Consider the following 20,314-nt stretch of genomic DNA (forward strand, 5'->3'; position numbering starts at 1 on the left):
TAAGGATGCACTTTTTTGCGTATTCAATGCATCTGCGATCTTTTTCTCAATTAGACTACTGCATTACAACATTTTACATCCGTTCATCTTATCCAGCCCAGATGTAATAAATGCAAATTCCTTTCCTGCACGATAAGGATAACAACCATACAATCTTTAATCTTGTCCATTATCCAACCCACCTTAATCCAATTGTCTCCAATAGTGGTGTAAGGCGGAAACAAGAACAAGCTTGAACCGCAGCAACACACACAGTACACTTCGCTAAATTTAATTTTAAATGCCTGTACTTTTTAACAACTGCGTCCAGATTATTAAAACTGAAAGGCAATATTCAACTGGCCAGCGTGACCGCAGCTGCCGCCGCGTCCAAAAAAAGAGACGAAACACGTGACGCACCAAACTTCAAGTTCAGCCCCACCCACGGTGTCGTTCCACTTGGTACGAAGCGTGGTTAACTGACTCGTTTGGCCAATGAGAGGCCTCAGAACGGAGTGGCGGGGCTTCCTGCCTAAATGTACCCCTGCCATTGGTTGGCGAATGCATCAGAGGCAGTTTTAGCATTCTATTCCAAACATGTTTGAAGAAGTCAGAAAACAATCCTTGAAAGAGCAGCGATGCACCGTCTTGACTACACTTCTTTCTCTTTGCAAGGCATTGCAGCGACTACCCTAACTATGGCGCCCACCCCGAGGTCGAAGCTTCTCATCTAAACAAACCAGGGGGCTCCTGGATCGTTGTCTCTGCCCTCGAAAGGCGGGACCACATTTATAAGCAAATCAACGAGTACCTCCTCCGCTAAGACCTTCCCCCCGTTGGGCGGAGCTGCACCTCTCCGTTAACTGCTGTACAGTGTCTGATTCTGCACCTCCTACTGCTTCGCCGGAGGCTTCGTGACAGGCGGAGGTCGATCTTACTGTGCAGGCAGATCTTATCCTCTCGGCTGGCGAGCCAAGCTGTACCGGGCCGGAAGGGTGGACATCCCGCATACACCCTTGCAGTTATTATTTCGCGTCCCTGACATCACTTGACTCCAGCACACCCATCTGTTTTTTGAGGAGATCTTCCCCCATGGGATTTAACCGGAGGTACCTGAGCGTTGGATATGCCGCCGTGGGAATAGCGGTGGGCTTCTCCGCCTTCCTCGCCTGGAACATAGCCTTCAAACAGCCGTGGACAGCAGCGATGGGGGGCTTGTCAGGTAAGGTTGGCCTAGGAGATGCGCGATCCCAGTTGATTGCTGGAAACCAGTAAGCTATAGCTTCGATTTTTGCCAGGCCAGGGAGCCGAGAAATTGGTTACATAAACTTGTCGACATGTGCCCATGATGTTTCACTCGTAAACAAAATCGGCGGTTATTTTGTTTAGTTTCACTTTATGATTAAAAAGAAAGCAAAACTATTTTCCTATATTATTCCTGAGTGCTGGTGACATGATCACGCTTCGTGTCGCGACAAGCGGAGCTGTTCAGAAAGGTTAGCTCAGTCAGAGAACTGGGTGTCAGTCACCAGCTGGCACTCCAGTCCATCTGTTCCCGAAACCTTCCCGGTGCCAGCTGAGATGATCTGCCAGCTCATTTGCACCACACAACAGTAGAACTGTGGTATCTATCAGGTGGTCACACCAGTTTGGATGCCTCAGCATTCTGTCTGGCACAATTTGATCTTCCCAAAGCATCTCTCTGGATCCGGGAATAGAGGAAGGTGTCAGCAGTTGGTACTCCAGTTCCAGTATCTCATGATCTTATCAGCCATCACATCTGCAGTTCTTTTTAAGCCATCAGTACCAAAGGGCATCTTGCACAACAGCTTATTTTAAAGAGTTTAGCTTTTTCAAGAAATGTTTCTGATTTCTGGCAGAGGTAGATAGTGTCAACAGGTAACCCCACAGTTTCTGCATCTCAGAAACATTTCTGCCACCATTTTAGGTGTTTTGTGAGTCCGTCTTATAGAATTTGTTAGTGGGTGGCTACCTGGTTTAGCCCTTCTTGAAATGTATCTGACACCAGTTAATCTGTTCCATCTCCATCAGGGACTTGTACAAATATGCCCACAGGTGGCATTAAAACTTATCTCTCCTGAAAGGCTGTCTGGCACTAATCTGTCCTACTGTAGAGCTGCAGGTGGCAGTCTGGTTCAGTTTATCTGAACCAAAGAGCAATAGAGTTGCTGAATCTATTAGGTGTGACCATGCAAGAAAAAAAAATAAGTTGAAACCAATTTGGGCATAGGAGCAGTTCAGCCCCATTAGTACTAATAGAGCTATGACATATGTTTATATGTGGGACTCCAGAGTATGCACCCCAGAAACCTGTCTGACATTCTGTCTGCGTCAGAGGACAGTCATATTACATCATCTGGCATATAATCATGATACCATCGGAGGCATCCATTGTCAGAAATTTGTTATTCAGGCAATATTTGTCACAAGGCAGGCACCAATCCTTGGGTCTCAGACTCATATTTATGGCACTGGTGCTAACCTAATCTTAAATGGAGACTAGTTGAGCTGCGCCACATAAGCAGGTGACACTCCAGTTCATGTGTCCCAGATATCTGGGTGACACCAGTTGAATTGTTCTCTAACTCCATCTGCATCTGAGACCGTTATAACAGCAGGATGTTGTGGCAGGTGGCACATCAGCCTGCCTCTCTCAGAAGCCTATATGTCATCACTTGAGCTATGGCTGTAATCAATCTTCATTACAGCCACATGTTTACAGCCATAGATTAGCTGCAATGGCAAGCAAGAAAAAATATATTTTTAATATGTCTGGAATGTACAGTTACAAAAACATTTCTTTTCCACATCGGTTTTCTTCACCTGACTTGAGCCTGGGCAGTGCCAGATGCCAGGCCAAAATCAATTGTAGATCGAGCGAAGGGAATTGTGTTTTTAAGCCGCTTTAGCCTCACACTGAGCCATGCTTGATCTGAAAGAGCTCCCCGTGCCCTGAACAGTGGGTACAGTCATTTTGGGGCCATGAATTTTGTGACCTGACACATGTTTATGCTCATGAAATATGACATTGTGGATCAAAAGGGTCAAGTCAATAAAAAACACTTATATTTATATTAATGTATGCAATGTCCATCCATCCATCCAATATCCAACCCGCTATATCCTAACTACAGGGTCACGGGGGTCTGCTGGAGCCAATCCTAGCCAACACAGGGTGCAAGGCAGGAAATAAACCCCGGGCAGGGTGCCAGCCCACTGCAGGACACACACACACACCAAACACACACTAGGGAAAATTTAGGATTGCCAATTGTATGCAATGTCTGTCCCACAATAAAGAAAAACTGATCAGAGGAGAAGCAGATACACACTCATCTTTCCTTTTTTGCACCTTCACTCATTCCAGCACTAGCAGCGCTTACATACTTCCATTTTATTGGAGGTGGTCTGTGCCAAGGAATGGGGTACCTGATAGTCACCCACCCTAGAGCCCGATCAGTTGGCACTTAATGCTCCTCAAAGCCTGGCTGTGGATTTTTTTTCACTTTTGGCTGTATAACATTTGTTTTATATAGTGCATTTCATTGTTGGTTAGGTAAACCTGTGAAGCCAGAGTCTTAGATTATAACATAACGTTGTTAAAAAAATCCATCTAATCTGATTAATGGGTCGCAGGGGGTGGGAGTGTAACCTGTCAGTGTTAGGTGCAAGGACGGAACTAGCTGGGTGTAGGATGCCAGTGTGTCTCAAGACATGCCCAGTCATACTGGGCCAATTTAGAGCCCCCACTTAATCCATTATGCATATCTTTGGGATATATGAGGAAAACCAAAGTACCCCAGAGGTAAAAAAAATAAATAAATAAAGATAAGGGGAGAACCTAGAAACCCCACACTCAGTCCCATTGACTTCTATGGCACCAGCCTCAGATTATAAACATTGAGATGACATCAGTTAGCTGGCCTTCTTGCACAAGCATGATGTCCCCTGAAGGGGCCTAATTTGAGGTGAACGTGTGGCTGGAGGTCATGGCTGGAATCAATTTGTCTCTCCCACTTTTCTAGTATATTTGTTTTTTTTACTATGCTTACATTGTGAACGACTTTCTGACAAACCTTTCACCTAGCGCAGGGGTAGGCAATGGTGGTCCTGGTGAGCCGCAGTGGCTACAGGTTTTCATTCCAACCCAATTGCTTAATTAGAAACCAATCATTGCCAATCTCAGACCTTATTTAATTTTATGGCTTGTTATTCTGTGCAATGTAAGGCTCTCATATCGTAGATTTTTTTCCTTTCCAAGGATATCATCCAAATGATTTGAAGCCTAAAACAGATCATTTTCAGTCTGTCACATTTTTCTATTAAGTGTTTTATTTAGATTTAGATCAAACCGTGCATGATGAACACACACAGATGTAATTGGAAAAAAGCTAGCTGGAGAACTGCTGGCTGCGTTGTCTTTTACATCTTATTGCTAATAAGGAGCAATTAAAACACTGAATGCAGCAGTTTAAGATTGAAATAAGCAATTAAGGTTGGAGAACCTTAACAAGCGAGACCACTAAAATGAAGCATCAAAATGTCACTTAAGCAATATGTGCTTCATCAGCAATAATTGAGTTCTCGTTAAGGAACTGGGTTGGAACAAAAACCTGCACATACTGCGGCTCTCCAGGACCAACATTGCCCACCCCTGAGCTAGATGGAGAACTTCTGGCCGCTCTGTCATTGACATCTTATTGCTAATAAGGAGCCATTAACACACTGAATGCAGCTGTTTAAGACTGAAATAAGTAATTAAGGGCGGGGAGACTTAACAAGCGAGACCACTAAAATGAAGCATCTAACTATCACTTAAGCAATATGTGCTTCATCAGCAATAATTGATTGCTCATTAAGAAACTGGGTTGGAACAAAAACCTGCACATACTGTGGCACTCCAGGACTGACATTGCCTACCCCTGACCTAGCGTGATCACAAAAGGATGGCCTCTCAGTATCAAATGCTTTGTTGGTGGACTGATCTGGGAAAAGAGCACCGTTCTTGGCCGTCCGTTTTCTAACATTTGTACAACATGTCTTCAAAGAGGACAGATGGCATTGTGGGTGACCGTAATTCTCATGTAACAGGACACAGGTGTCTGTGTCCTGGGCCTTACACTTGACTCGGAGGACAGGCTGTGACGTGAATGCAGTGCTTTGAGGAGCTTCCTGTGCATTGTCTGCTTTTCATCCTTGTGCGGGAAAGTATGGGCTGTGGTGGTAGGGTACTCTGTAAACCGATTTTCCATCTTGATGTGATTGTGAAAATTCGCTTCCTCAGGTGACCCACTTAATGCTACACTTGCATATGTCAGATGATGGTGGATTTCTTCATTCAAATGACTTCTGTGGTATTGCCTCATGTTTTGCCGAATCCACTTGTGAATTCTGATCAATAGAGACGGGCCCTGTACTTTGGCAGTTTATTAATGGAGTACTTGGGTCTAATATCAAGAAGACCAAGGTCCAGGGTTCTCCTTAGATAAAGATATTAATGATTACCTTAAGTTCTGTTTCTAAAGGAGTGCTGACAATGAAAGTATTGGCACATGGAAGCTCCATAACAGTTGCTGCTGTCTAAAGATAACTACTTGTTCATTAAGTGGGCCGCATTTCATTCTGAACTGGGCACCTCGCATTATCATCAAGAGCATACACACATCAAAATATATAACAACAGCCAAGGTCCAGTGGGCCGCTGATCAAATAATAGCATAGGACGGCTAAGGAAACACCAGTGTGGACAAAATTAACCTCCAGTCGTCCTCAGCCGTCCTATAAAGCTCTCATTTCCTTTTTCTCTGTAGCCACCAGCTCATCAGCATGGCTGCTCATTTGTGATTGGCTCATTTTGGGTTTCTACGACTTTTGCTATCGGTTTATGGTTTTGTGGTTGGTGGTATGTGCTGCATTATGAGCTGTCTCTCTGCAAATGGTAAAAAGTTCATTTTTATTCTGCTTTTATAAGTTAGGCAGCCATCGTGGCTGGCCATGTCATTAGCATTGCTGCCCCCAATGAACCAGGGGACGGGGTTCAAATCCTGATAGGGTCTCCATCTCTGTGGTGTTGTCATGCCTTCTTTATCCTCTGGTTTTCCAACCACATCATAAAATGTGCAAGTTAGGTTGGCTGGTGACTATAATTTGGCCTAGCAGGAATGGGTTTGGGTGGGACCTGTGGTGGACCCTTAATTGCAGCATTAATGTATCATGGCCCCCCAATTTACTAGTTACTTAGCTTGTAATAAGCCTGTTGTTCATTTTGAGTTGCTGTGAAGTGCTTTGTTACTTGCAGTTAAAATGCTTCGTTATGGAGAAATTTTGCTGACCCATTAGCAAATCCAGGTAAGAATAATTAACATTAACATTTTGAACGTGAGGTGCAAGTTAAGTCGTATTCAACTAAGCCTGTTAAAACGCGACATACGAGAGAACTTGTATCTCATGACCCTCAATTGCATTTGGAAATAGATGTGTGGTCGTGATGTTGGTATTCTGACAGGACCGTCTTAATGCATGGGCACGCTGGGCAGTTGCCGGGGGGCCCCATTCTGTATGATTTACCAATACCAATTGAGTATCATTTATGTGCTGAAAATTTCTTGTTTTTCAAGGCTCATGTTATATTGTTCAGACAATTGTGTTGATTAATATTTGCTGTACGGTATGTTTTTTAATGTTTAAACACTAATTATGTTGGACGTTTATCATTCGTTTGCTCAGAGGTTGATGCGCTTGCTGCTTCCTGAGCGGCTCTTCTTTTCTCCACCGTAGCGGCCCGCTGCTTCTCTTCTTTCGTCGTCATCTTTTCGCATTAAAACTAATTAAGTTAGTTTTTGTGTTGCAATTACTTAGTACTTTTTCTTAATTTTTCACTTAAGCTGGCACTTAAGTGTTCAATCTGCCTCAGGAATGATTTAAGATATGAAGAGGTAGGGGAAGTGACCGTGAAGGTGCTAGGGAATGAGAACGATGCTCATATACATGCGCCACACGGCCGCCTTGCTGCGCGCTGCCGAGAGTTGATTCTACAATAAAATAATTAATTCTACAATTAAAAATAAAAGAATAATAAAAATCATCACCCCGAAAGCGGGTAGTAGACATCACGTAGTAGATATGTACCAAATTTCAGGTCAATACGTGAAACGGTTTGCGAGCTACAGGTGATTTAAAATCCTTGACAGACAAACGGACAGCCATGGTAGTGTATTATATAGAAAGATTTTATCGACCACTAGCTGAAATATCCAGCGTTGCCCAGGAGGAAAATAAAGTGTTTTATTTTAATTGTTTGAGAAAAACATAATTAAAAAAAACACAACTTTAACAATAAAAATAAATTAACGAACAATAAAGACTCACTAATGTCCTTGTCTTGCGGTATTTTATGTATGTTATCATCCAGTTGACGCTCGGAACTGGCCAACTCTATTTAATTTGAAAAGCAACAGGGGCGCGGTGGAGCTCAAACATAAAGAATGCTGGCAGTCACCTGCAGTTCGCCCTCTGGTGGTCATTCTGTGTGAAAACTGGATGATAACATGCGTACAAGAACGTAAGATCAGTACCCTACCCAGAAGGGGGTGGGTTAGGGCTGATATCACACTACAGTATTTTTAGTCAACCATTGAGAAATGTGTACCAAGTTTCATGAAAATCGCTCCAGCCGTTCGGACGTGATGCTGGAACATACACACATTTACTTTTATATACAGTCATATGAAAAAGTTTGGGAACCCCTCTCAGCCTGCATAATAACATCAACAAAAAAGATAACAGTAGTATGTCTTTCATTTCCTAGGAACATCTGAGTACTGGGGTGTTTTCTGAACAAAGATTTTTAGTGAAGCAGTATTTAGTTGTATGAAATTAAATCAAATATGAAAAACTGGCTGTGCACAAATGTGGGTCCCCTTGTAATTTTGCTGATTTGAATGCCTGTCACTGCTCAATACTGATTACTGGCAACACCAAATTGGTTGGATGAGCTCATTAAGCCTTGAACTTCATAGACCGGTGTGTCCAATCATGAGATATAAAGGTATTTAAGGCGGTCAATTGCAAGTTGTGCTTCCCTTTGACTCTCCTCTGAAAAGTGACAGCATGGGATCCTCAAAGCAACTCTCAAAAGATCTGAAAACAAAGATTGTTGAGTATCATGGTTTAGGGGAAGGCTACAAAAAGCCATTTCAGAGGTTTAAACTGTCAGTTTCAACTGTAAGGAATGTAATCAGGAAATGGAAGGCCACAGGCACAGTTGCTGTTAAACCCAGCCGGTCTGGCAGGTCAAGAAAAATACAGGAGCAGCATATGTGCAGAATTGTGAGAATGGTTACAGACAACCCACAGATCACCTCCAAAGACCTGCAAGAACATCTTGCTGCAGATGGTGTATCTGTACATCGTTCTACAATTCAGCGCAATTTGCACAAAGAACATCTGTATGGCAGGGTGATGAGAAAGAAGCACTTTCTGCACTCACGCCACAAACAGAGTCGCTTGTTGTATGCAAATGCTCATTTAGACAAGCCAGGTTCATTTTGGAACAAAGTGCTTTGGACTGATGAGACAAAAATTGAGTTATTTGGTTATAACAAAAGCGCTTTGCATGGCGGAAGAAGAACACCACATTCCAAGAAAAACACCTGCTACCTACTGTCAAATTTGGTGGAGGTTCCATCATGCTGTGGGGCTGTGTGGCTAGTTCAGGGACTGGGGCACTTGTTAAAGTCGAGTGTCAGATGAATTCAACCCAATATCAACAAATTCTTCAGGATAATGTTCAAGCATCAGTCACAAAGTTGAAGTTACGCAGGGGTTGGATATTCCAAAAAGACAATGGCCCAAAACACAGTTCGAAATCTACAATGGCATTCATGCAGAGGGAGAAGTACAATGTTCTGGAATGGCCGTCACAGTCCCCTGACTTGAATATCATCGAAAATCTATGGGATGATTTGAAGCAGGCTGTCCATGCTCGGCAGCCATCAAATTTAACTGAACTGGAGAGATTTTTTATGGAAGAATGGTCAAAAATACCTCCATCCAGAATCCAGACACTCATCAAAGGCTATAGGAGGTGTCTAGAGGCTGTTATATTTGCAAAAGGAGTCTCAACTAAGTATTGATGTAATATCTCTGTTGGGGTGCCCAAATTTATGTGCCTGTCTAATTTTGTTATGATGCATATTGCATATTTTCTGTTAATCCAATAAACTTAATGTCACAGCTAAAATGCTACTGTTTCCATAAGGCATGTCATATATTAAAAGGAAGTTGCTACTTTGAAAGCTCAGTCATTGATAAACAAAAATCCAAAGAATTACGAGGTCTTCCCAAACTTTTTCATATGACTGTATATAGATTTACATTTTTATTCCTGTGAGTGGTTGTGTAGGTAGGGGCCCCAGTGCACTGCTTTGCTCCGGGGGCCTATAATGCTGTTAAGACGGCCCAATTATCATCCTCTCTTCCACTTACCTTTTCTCTCTGAAGTTCTTGAACATGCCATGAACTCCCAACTCACTAGTTACTTACCTTGTAATAAGCTGATGGAAAACGTCCAGTCTGGTTTGAGAGCACAGCACAGCTCCTCTGATTCTAATAACTAATGATGTGCTTGTAGTAGCAGATTCTGGGCAATCCCGCATGTTAATTCATTTAGATCGCAGTGCAGCATTTGATACGGTCAAGCATGATAATACAGGTGCATCTCAATAAATTAGAACATCATCATTCATTTATTTCAGTAATGCAATTCAAAAAGTGAAACTCATATATTGTATAGATTCATTACACACAGAGTGATATATTTCAAGCGTTTATTTCTTTTAATTTTGCTGATTATGACATATAGGTTATCAAAACTCAAAATTCAGTATTTCAGAAAATTAGAATATTGTGAAAAAGTTCAATATTGTAGACTCCTGGTGTCCCACTCCACTCAGCTAATTAACCCAAAACACCTGCAAAGGGGTCCTGAACCTTGAAGTGGTCTCTCAGTCCGGTTCAGTAGGCCACACAATCAGACTGCTGACTTGACAAGTTGTCCAGAAGACAGACAGCCATTGAGACCCTCCACAAGGAGGCTAAGCCACAAAGGGGCAGCTGGCTGATCACAGGGTGACGTATCCAAGCATATTAATGGAGTGCTGAGTGGACAGAAAAAATGGGGCAGAAAATGGTCCACAAGCAACAGGGATAACTGCAGCCTGGAGAGGATCGTGAAGCACAGCCCAGTCAAGAATTTGGGGGAGATTTCCAAGGAGTGGACCACGGCTGGAGTCAGTGCGTCAAGAGCCACCACACAAAGGGACATGGGCTACAACCGTCACTGCATTCCTTGTGTCAAGCCACTCCTGAACCAGAGACAACGTCAGAAGCATCTTACCTGGGCTAAGGAGAAATCGGACTGGACTGTTGACAACTCAGTGGTCCAAAGTCCTCTTTTTTGATGAAAAGTCCATTTTGCATTTCATTTGGAAATCAAGGTCCCAGAGTCTGGAGGAAGCGTGGAGAAACACAGAATCCAAATCGCTTGAGGTCCAGTGTGAAGTTTCCACAGTTAGAGATGATTTGGGGAGTCATGTCATCTGCTGGTGTTGCTCCATCTTCTGTGTCGCTGTTTTTGGCTTTTTCTTTTGCATCTTCACAACAGCATCAACTTAACGTCTTTTTTCCGTCAAGTCACAACACAGAGAAACCGAACGTTGTTTTCTCACTGTGATGATTTCTCGCACTGCCACCTGGTGGATTCGTCCAGATTTACTTAAAGCACACGCACTAGTGTAATCAGTGTACTGCTTGTGCAGCAGCAGTGTCCTCAAGCACACACATCACATAGCGTTAAGCATATCCCCGGCCTACAAAACGTGTTTTTATTTGTGGCACATGTTCTGGACCCTGCATGATGCCATGCTTCAAGGACTGTCATTCAGATGAAGACTTTTAGTTAAGCTACTAGTAAAAATTAACAGTTTCTTTACATTTTTCACAGAGTTACTGTTGATAATAAAACCATTGTTTTGATTGAGTTGATTATTTATCATTTACTAGCTGCGTGTGGTCTTCAGGACAAAAAACAACTTGAAGACTCCCTAGCAGTTTTACTATATTCGTGATTTTGGAGTGGCGTCAGCTAACTGTTAAGAAAAAGACATGGACCCACCTGTGCTTGCTGCTCCACTGGCCCTTGTAAGAAGACACTGGCAGTGCCATATCTTAGCTGTATGACTGGCATTTAAGTCCTCTTAATCTTTGCCTTGAGAAAATACCTTTAACGTGTTCAGTGAAAACTTGAAGCCTCAACCCCGTTGCTGAGGCATTTCACTTGCACGTCGTTGAGCCGCTGCGTTAGCTTCGTTTCAACGTTGTGTCTGTTCATCGGTGTCATTACCACGACGTTATTGTTGTTGCGTGGTGGCGTTTTCTGCACACAGGTCTTTCGTAGTGAGAAGTGAGGTGCATGCAAGAGTCAAAAAAACGTAAAAGTGCATGCATGCGCCATCTAGTGGCTGTGTTTGAGCGGGAGCCGAGCAGACTGCTCCATTTATGCACAGGTCTTTATATGAGTAATGCATAGACCAACACTGCAGCGTCCTAATAATAAATGGTCCAGCAGTATAATGTGTTAAAGATGGGAATGACTTCGACGCTAAATGCAGCTTCTACACTTTAGACTATTTGGGTTTCAAACCCAATGACAAAGCAGGGTTGCTTAACAAAAAACAGTTGCCTTTAAATTGTCAAATATGAGCAATTTGTGGACACACTTTGAAACACAACCACCCTGATTGCTTTGTCCCACTGATGCCCTCCATTTCTTCACCATCGACCTCACCATCCACTGTGCCAAAGGCACTATATAGGCGTCGACCCAATACAATGGAGGCACGTGTAAAATAACCAAAAAGAACTTTTAATTTTTCATCAGCCGTGGGGCATGTCTTCCCCGTGTCCCACAGGCCCAACACAGTCCCCAAAAACACTCAAAGAAAAGAAAAACCACACCACAAAACACTCTTTATTCTCCTCCAAGGCAGCTTTTTCCTCCTCTTCTTGACTCCGGTGCCTGGAGTGGTGACTGTTGACCTCTTTTATAGCCCACCCAGAAGTGCTGCAGGTGCTCGTTGACCTACTTCCAGCTGCAACTCTGGGTGTGGTTGCGTTCCCGCGGTGGCCACGGAGCCCAACAGGAATGAGCTCCGGTGTTCCAAGCTATTGGACCCGATGCAACCCAGGGGGGCTGCCAACAAGTGTTCTGGGGGATGTAGTGTGCATCCTGCCCCCCAACTGATGATCCAGTGTCAAAGGGTGTCCCGACTGGGCATGGGTCCCGGCCATCTGCCACACCACGTTCACACTTTTGAAAAGTATTGTGGCTTTGTTAGGATTCATTTTTATAAGCAGTTAAAACTTATCTTCTGTTTATTTCTTATTTATTGGTTACCTGTTGTGGTGAAGTGTTAGTTTAAATAATAAAAAAACACATTTTTTTTAAATACTCTTTTGCATATTTTACAGGCTACTTTTGTAATGACTGCACTGGGTGGCAGCAGTTTTAAGTAGTATGGAGTCAGAACCCAAGAGGAAAAACGAGTAAAGGTCGAAACCGGGAGGATGAGATTCAAATAAACAAGGACCAGGACTTGAGGTGAAATTGTAAATCGAAGGATGTAGCAGCAAAGTCAAAAACTAGAATAGTTAACGTAGCTCACGTCAAAATGTAAAACGAAAATCAAAGTCAAAGACAACAAAACAATTCGTAACCTGACATTATATGATGACATTATAGTTTCAATTTTTTTTGATTTGATATACTTTGTTAATCCCTGAGAGAAAGCTGTCCTCTCGCATGACGTTTGAGGGACAGAGCACGGGGTCATCCATTGTGCAGAGCCCCTGGAGCAATTTTTAGGTTAAGGGCCTTGCTCAAGGGCCCAGTGGAATCAGCTCCCTAATGGGATTTGAACCAACAACCTTCCAGGTGCCAACACAGAACCTTAGCCTCAGAACCACCACTCCACCCATTAGTCACTGTAAAGGAGTGTATGCCAGTGACCTTTATACTGTTGTGATAATTATGTCACCTGTTTTACACTCCCAGGTATCTTGCTTAGCAAGTACCTGGCATCCCTCCATTACCAACCACAAACACTGGTAGAGCCAATACTAAAAACAAATTGGCACCTCGGGATGATGTATAGTATTTCAAAATGAACGTCTTCAAAAACATCCTAAATCAAAACACAGGCAAGACCTTTAAATTCTTTGACCTCTAAAACCCTGAAGATGCTTTCTTCATTATTTTCTAGAGGCTGTAAAAAGAAGAAGAAGAAAAATAAAAAGTAAAGTCCAGATCATCATGACCACCGATGATGGTAATGAAACAATAAAATGTTCTTAAATAAAAAATTGACCGCAACGGTCCCTTAACCTACACAGCAAATTCCCTCCCATGTAACTGTTTACCATTTGTAATTGGACACACGTAGTTCTCAAGGATTATTGTGAGCAATGTGACCAGGAATAAATAGGAAGCCAAACGACCAGGTCGTATGGTCAAATTCCTCTTTAGAGAATTAGTCCAGTGGATCGAGGTTGTTATTTTAAAATGAGTTCATCAAGAACACGGGGACACAGTTGGAAACTTGTGAAGGGTAAATTTCACACAAACATTAGGAAGATTTTCTTCACACACTTGGAGTAAGTGACCAAGTCATGTGGCAGACAGTAGGACTTTAGGGACCTTCAAGACTCGACTTGATGTTACCTTGGAGGAATTCAGTGGATAGGACTGGTGAGTTTTGTTGGGCTGAATGGCCTGTTCTTGTTTAAATCTTTCTAATGTTCTAAAACATGAGCAGTGAGGAGTCCAATCCACGGAAACAATCAGAAGCAAGTGATTATAGCCAGGGGAAAAAATTACAGAAAAGGTCAAACCCAGAAACAAGTCATAAAAATGCCAATTATATCATCAGGGCCTGTTTGAGTAAGAAAATAACCGAGGGGATCTTGTGATGTCAGAAACGTGGTATGACCAAATTCAAGATGGCATTGCACCAATAAAATACAACATTATCAAGCCAGTCATGAGTTTGACTTTGGAAATGAAAAGTACTTTTATACAAACCCCTAAAACAAGCACAAATGTATGTATATAACAATGCTATTTATGCAATTTCAGTATTTTTTTTTGTTAGTTATTAAGAAGTGAGGTGATGATTAGTGAGCAGCAATATGGTTTCATGCCAAGAAAGAGCACCACAGATGCAATGTTTGTTCTGAGGATGCTGACGGAGAAGTTTAGAGAAGGCCAGAAGGAGTTGCATTGCATCTTTGTGGACCTGGAGAAAGCATATGACAGGGTGCCTCAAGAGGAGCTGTGGTATTGGATGAGGAAGTCGGGAGTGGCAGAGAAGTATGTAAGAGTTGTACAGGATATGTACGAGGGAAGTGTGACAGTGGTGAGGTCTGCGGTAGGAGTGACGGATGCATTCAAGGTGGAGGTGGGATCACATCAGGGATCGGCTCTGAGCCCTTTCTTATTTGCAATGGTGATGGACAGGTTGACAGACAAGATTAGACAGGAGTCCCCGTGGACTATGATGTTTGCTGATGACATTGTGACTTGTAGCGAAAGTAGGGAGCCTGTTGAGGAGACCCTGGAGAGGTGGAGATATGCTCTAGAGAGGAGAGGAATGAAGGTCAGTAGGAACAAGACAGAATACATGTGTGTAAATGAGAGGGAGGTCAGTGGAATGGTGAGGATGCAAGGTGTAGAGTTGGTGAAGGTGGATGAGTTTAAATACTTGGGATCAACAGTACAGAGTAAAGGGGATTGTGGAAGAGAGGTGAAAAAGAGAGTGCAGGCAGGGTGGAGTGGGTGGAGAAGAGTGTCAGGAGTGATTTGTGACAAGCAGGTATCAGCAACAGTGAAAGGGAAGGTCTACAGGACAGTAGTGAGACAGCTATGTTATATGGGTTGGAGACGGTGGCACTGACCAGAAAGCAGGAGACAGAGCTGGAGGTGGCAGAGTTAAAGATGCTAAGATTTGCATTGGGTGTGATGAGGATGGACAGGATTAGAAATGAGGACATTAAAGGGTCAGCTCAGGTGGAATGGTTGGGAGAGAAAGTCAGAGAGGTGAGGTTGCTGGGTGTAATGAGAGAAGGGTGTTAAGGATAGAGCTTCCAGGTAAGAGGAAAAGAGTAAGGCCTAAGAGGAGGTTTATGGATGTGGTGAGAGAGGACACGGATTAGATGGGAGTAACAGAACAAAATGCAGAGGACAAGACGATATGGAAGAAGATGATCTGCTGTGCCGACCCCTAACAGGAGCAGCCGAAAGAAGAAGAAGAAGAAGATTCAAACAAGATACACCTCTAGCTCTGAGATATACCAACACCTCAGGATGAGCTCTGTGAATTGACGGAAGTTGGTTCAGTGGTGAGATGTTTGGTGAAATAATGAATTGTATACAGACTTCTATTCTTATTCCAGCAGCGGTGCAGGCGTTAATGATGAGCTAAACAACATAAAAACCTTAAGCCTGCAGCAGAAGATCCCAGTTAATTAGTTTTACTGTTTTTGCTCATTTTTGTTGCTCTGCAGGGTGGCACAATGGCCAGTGCCACTTCCTAACAGACCTAGTATCATAGGTTTGAATCTACCAGTCTGTTCTTTGTTTCACCTTATTCAATTTCTTCTATTTGGAATTTGATAATTTTCACATACCTCTTGGGGTCAGAGCACAGGGTCAGCCATTGTACAGCACCTCTGGAGCAATTGCAGGTTGGGGGCCTTGCTCAAGGGCCCAGCAGAGTAGGATCCCTTTTTTGCAGTAACAGGGATTTGGACCAGCAACCTTTCAGATACCAGCGCAGATCCTTAGCCTCAGAGCCACCACTCCACCCTGATATTTCTTCACTGTGTACTCCTCTTTTCCTCCCATTTCCTAAATACGTGCCTTTGATTTTGTGTGGCGACTCCAGATTGACTCGGAGTGATTGTGTGCTTGAGTGGACCCTAAGATGGATCAGTAGCTCACTGGTTGGTTCCTGCCTTGCATCCGCTACTATCCGCTGCTATCAGGGTAGGTTCTGTCTTTCCCAGATACCTGAACTTGATTAGGTGGGCTTGAGAATGAGATGAGGTGAGATGGTCATGTTATTTTTTATCACTAAAATGAAACGGAATCTGCTCAATGAGCCCTGTGGGTCTACACATATAAGGAAGTTGACTCAGTGGTTGCTTACATTTTCATTTGTTTGCTTAACTGATGCTTTTCTCCAAAGTGACTTACAAAAGAGATCAACATATTGAAGTAACATTAGTCTGGGGGCTGCTTACAATACACATAACACAACCGTTGTTAGAAAATTTACAAAGAATGACATAAATAGCAAGATTATAGTTCAAGTACTAAATACCAACAATTCTTCACACAGTCTAATGCCCACTGTAACCCTCTGTGGACTGTTAGGAACAGATCAGCGGTTATTAAGATTCATATTTTGGGGAAGTAACGGTTTTTATGCTGCATTTGTTTTAACCTTCAGTGCCCTCTGAATGGGCTGAGAAGTGTCAGCAGTGACCTCGCCTGCACACTTACACCACCACTGCCGTTAAGAGTCCCAGCCCACAGAAGTTTAACTTTCTCTGTGCTGGAGTTTGTGTTGCTTTTTGTGACAAGTGTCATGTTAATATGTTTTTAGGTATTGTTAGAGTGGCACAGAATTGAGTTAGCACTGCTGCCTCACACCTCCTAGAACTTTAGACAAGTTGTGACGAGGACAGGCCACGTAGCCCAACAAGTGTGTCCATTGTATTCACATTAACTCTCCAATATTACATCAAGTCGAGATCTGAAGGGCCCTGAAGTTGTGCTCTCTGCCACACTACTTGGTTATTTAGTCAGTCATTCTCCAACCTGCTATATCCTATATCACGGGGCTCTGCTGGAGCCAATCCCAGCCAGCACAGGGTGCAAGGCAGGAACAGATCCCTGGGCAGGGCGCCAGCCCACTGCAGTACTTGGTAATTTATTCCACTGCTAATCCGCCCTTAACAAGATTCCAACCATGTCTCCATGTTGTGATGGAAACCATCCATCCATCCATCCATCCATTTTCCAACCCGCTGAATCCGAACACAGGGTCACGGGGGTCTGCTGGAGCCAATCCCAGCCAACACAGGGCACAAGGCAGGAACCAATCCTGGGCAGGGTGCCAACCCACCGCAGGACACACACAAACACATCCACACACCAAGCACACACTAGGGCCATTTTAGAATTACCAGTCCACCTAATCTGCATGTCTTTGGACTGTGGGAGGAAACCCAGGCAGACACGGGGAGAACATGCAAACTCCACGCAGGGAGGACCCGGAAAGCGAACCCAGGTCTCCTAACTGCAAGGCAGCAGCGCTACCCACTGTGCCACCATGCCGCAGGGTGCCAACCCACTGCAGGACACACACAAACACACCCACACACCAAGCACACACTAGGGCCAATTTAGAATCGCCAATCCACCTAACCTGCATGTCTTTGGACTGTGGGAGGAAACCGGAGCGCCCGGAGGAAACCCACGCAGACACGGGGAGAACATGCAAACTCCACGCAGGGAGGACCCGGGAATCGAACCCAGGTCCCCAGATCTCCCAACTGCGAGGCAGCAGCGCTACCCACTGCGCCACCGTGCCGCCATGATGGAAACCAGCGAACCCAAACACGAACACACAAACACAGTCCTGGGTTCAAATTAAGGTTGGTTTATTCACCAAAAATCCTTTTCACAGTTGCAAAAGCACAAAACACAGGTTTCACGCTCTCCAGCTCTCACCACCGCACTGCCCTTCTCCCAGCTCCGACTCGCCTGGCCATGGGTGTACGGTCCCTTTTATTAAGGACCCAGGAGTACTTCTTGTGCCAGGGCTATTGCCCGATGAAAGCATTCCGGGTCATATGGAAGTCCATCACAGCAGGGAGTTTTTCTCCCTGCAGTGCCCTCTTGCGGGACCCAGTGACCCCAGCAGGGCTGCTCTGCCGGACTACATCTCCCTGCATGCCCTGCTGGCTTTCCATTGGTCACCGAGATCTGGGGCTGCTGCCATCTAGCATGCTGGGTGAGTAAAAAAAACCCAGCGATTTATTTTTTCCTTTCAATGGGCTCTACGTCCATCCCTTCTAATTCTTCCTTTCAGGTCTGCTCCCTTACTTCACCCCAGCTGGGATGCTTATCTGTCCATTAGGAGTCTCCCTTCCATGCAAGGAACCATCCTCTCTTCTGGCCGGGATGCCCGTCCAGCCCATGGGGCATCTACAGTGTTCTTGTTGAAGAATTTAATTTAAATTAACAGCTTGCTACCACAATGCTAATTCCCTTCATAATTTTCAACATTTTAAAATTTAACCCTAACCCTAATCCTAACCCTAACGTTTCAGTCACGTCATCTCAATCTTCATTTGCTTAAACGTTCAACACTCATGCCTGTGATGAGGGACTGAAGGAGTTAGAGACTGAGTCCTGCTCCCTTGCAGGTCATTGCCTCGGCGGAGTCTCCATGTTCTTCTCTGGACTGTGTGAGTTTTCCCTTCCACTTCATAAAAACACATCTAATTTTTCCCACTACGAATGCACAAGTGAGTGTGGCCTGGGATGGACCAGTCCTCCACTCAGGTTTGATTTTTGTCTTGCGCTTAATGAATCTCTAATGTGGTCATAAATTAAGCCAGTTTAGAAAATGAATTAAATAACTGCATTATTTCCATGATACTGGCCATCTTCCTGCTGATTTTGTACTGAGTCCCGTAGGGGCCAGATGCAATTTTAAAACGAGAATACACGTCTGGAGACAACCCGTTACAGGCAATATTAGTCAGACACATTTGAGCATTACATATTATTTGTATATTAATTGAATCAAAATGCTTTCCATTTACAAAAGAACTTTCATTTTGTAATTGTGCTTTTATTGCAACATGTGTGCAGTCAATTGTGCCAATTACATTAGGAAAATCAGGATTTACATATGGCCGAAATTTGCTGTACCATTTAGGCAATTTTCACACCAAGTTTGATTTATAAATCCTGACTTTTGCATAAGACGTGGCTTATGCACATTTTCAAGCGTAATCATATTACATACGTGAGACCCCTGACTTTTTAAGCTCTTATTTATTAACTCGCTATGCTACCCATCTAAGATGGGTTGAAAACTAATTAATGTCGACCACTGCATTAACGTTTACGCGATTCTCAAACAAGAATACACGTCTGGGAACAGACAACCTGTGTGTACAGTCATGGGCAAAAGTTTTGAGAATGTCCCAAGTGTTGGTTTTCACAAAGTTTGCTGTTTCAGTGTTTTTAGATCTTTTTGTCAGATGTTTCTATGGCATACTGAAGTAGAATTACAAGCATTTCATAAGTTTCAAAGGCTTTTATTGACAATAAGTTTATGCAAAGAGTCAATATTTGCAGTGTTAGCCCTTCTTTGTATTTACCCTGGCAGGCTGTCAATCAACCTCTGGGCCAAATACTGACTGATGGCAGCCCATCCTTCCACAATCAATGCTTGGAGTTTGTCAGAATTGATGGGTTTTTGTTTGTCCACCCGCCTCTTGAGGATTGACCACAAGTTCTCAGTAAGATCAAGGTCTGGGGAGTTTCCTGGCCATGGACTCAAAATTTTGATGTTTTGTTCCCCGAGCCACTTAGTTCTCACTTTTGCCTTATGGCCCGGTGCTCCATCATGCTGGATTGTTCATTGTTGGTCACCAAACTGTTCTTGAATGGTTGGGAGAAGTTGCTGTTGGAGAATGTTTTGGTCCCATTCTTTATTCATGGCTGTGTTCTTAGGCAAAATTGTGAGTGAGCCCACTCCGTAGGCTGACATGAATGGTCTCAGGATGCCTTACTGTTGGCATGACACAGGACTGATGGTAGCGCTGCTCACCTTTTCATTTTTCCAGAAGTCCCAAATAATTCAGAAAAGGGATTCATCAGAGAAAATGGCTTGACCCCAGCAGTCCTCAGCAGTCCAATCCCTGTACCTTTTGCAGAATCTCAGTCTGTCCCTGATGTTTTTCTTCTCTTCTTTGCCGCCCTTCTTGACACCCACCAGGCCATCCTGCAAAAGTCTTCGCCTCCCTTACACCTGCCTGCTGCCATTCCTGAGCAAGCTCTAATCCATCAGTTGAATCAACTTTAGGAGACGGTCCTGGCACTTGCTGGACTTTCTTGGGTGCCCCTGAAGCCTTCTTCACGACAGCAGTGGAAATGTTTTTATTGGGATTAAGTTCA

At 43.7% G+C, this 20,314-nt stretch overlaps 1 protein-coding gene across 2 annotated transcripts in view; it reads left to right on the plus strand.

The window, feature by feature from the left end:
* Positions 1–633: 633 nt before the first annotated feature.
* The window catches only part of slc48a1a (solute carrier family 48 member 1a), a 1,064,469-nt gene continuing 1,044,788 nt past the window's right edge, over positions 634–20,314 (plus strand). For both annotated transcript variants that reach the window (XR_007934366.1, XM_028792697.2), the window contains exon 1: positions 634–1,201. Coding sequence is in view for 1 of the 2 variants with exons in the window: in XM_028792697.2 (XP_028648530.1) it covers positions 1,072–1,201 (130 nt within the window). In the remaining variant the exon portion in view is untranslated. The remainder of the gene's footprint in view (positions 1,202–20,314) is intronic.

The sequence above is a fragment of the Erpetoichthys calabaricus genome, chromosome 3, assembly GCF_900747795.2.
Source record: "Erpetoichthys calabaricus chromosome 3, fErpCal1.3, whole genome shotgun sequence".
NCBI classification, from domain to species: domain Eukaryota; kingdom Metazoa; phylum Chordata; class Cladistia; order Polypteriformes; family Polypteridae; genus Erpetoichthys; species Erpetoichthys calabaricus.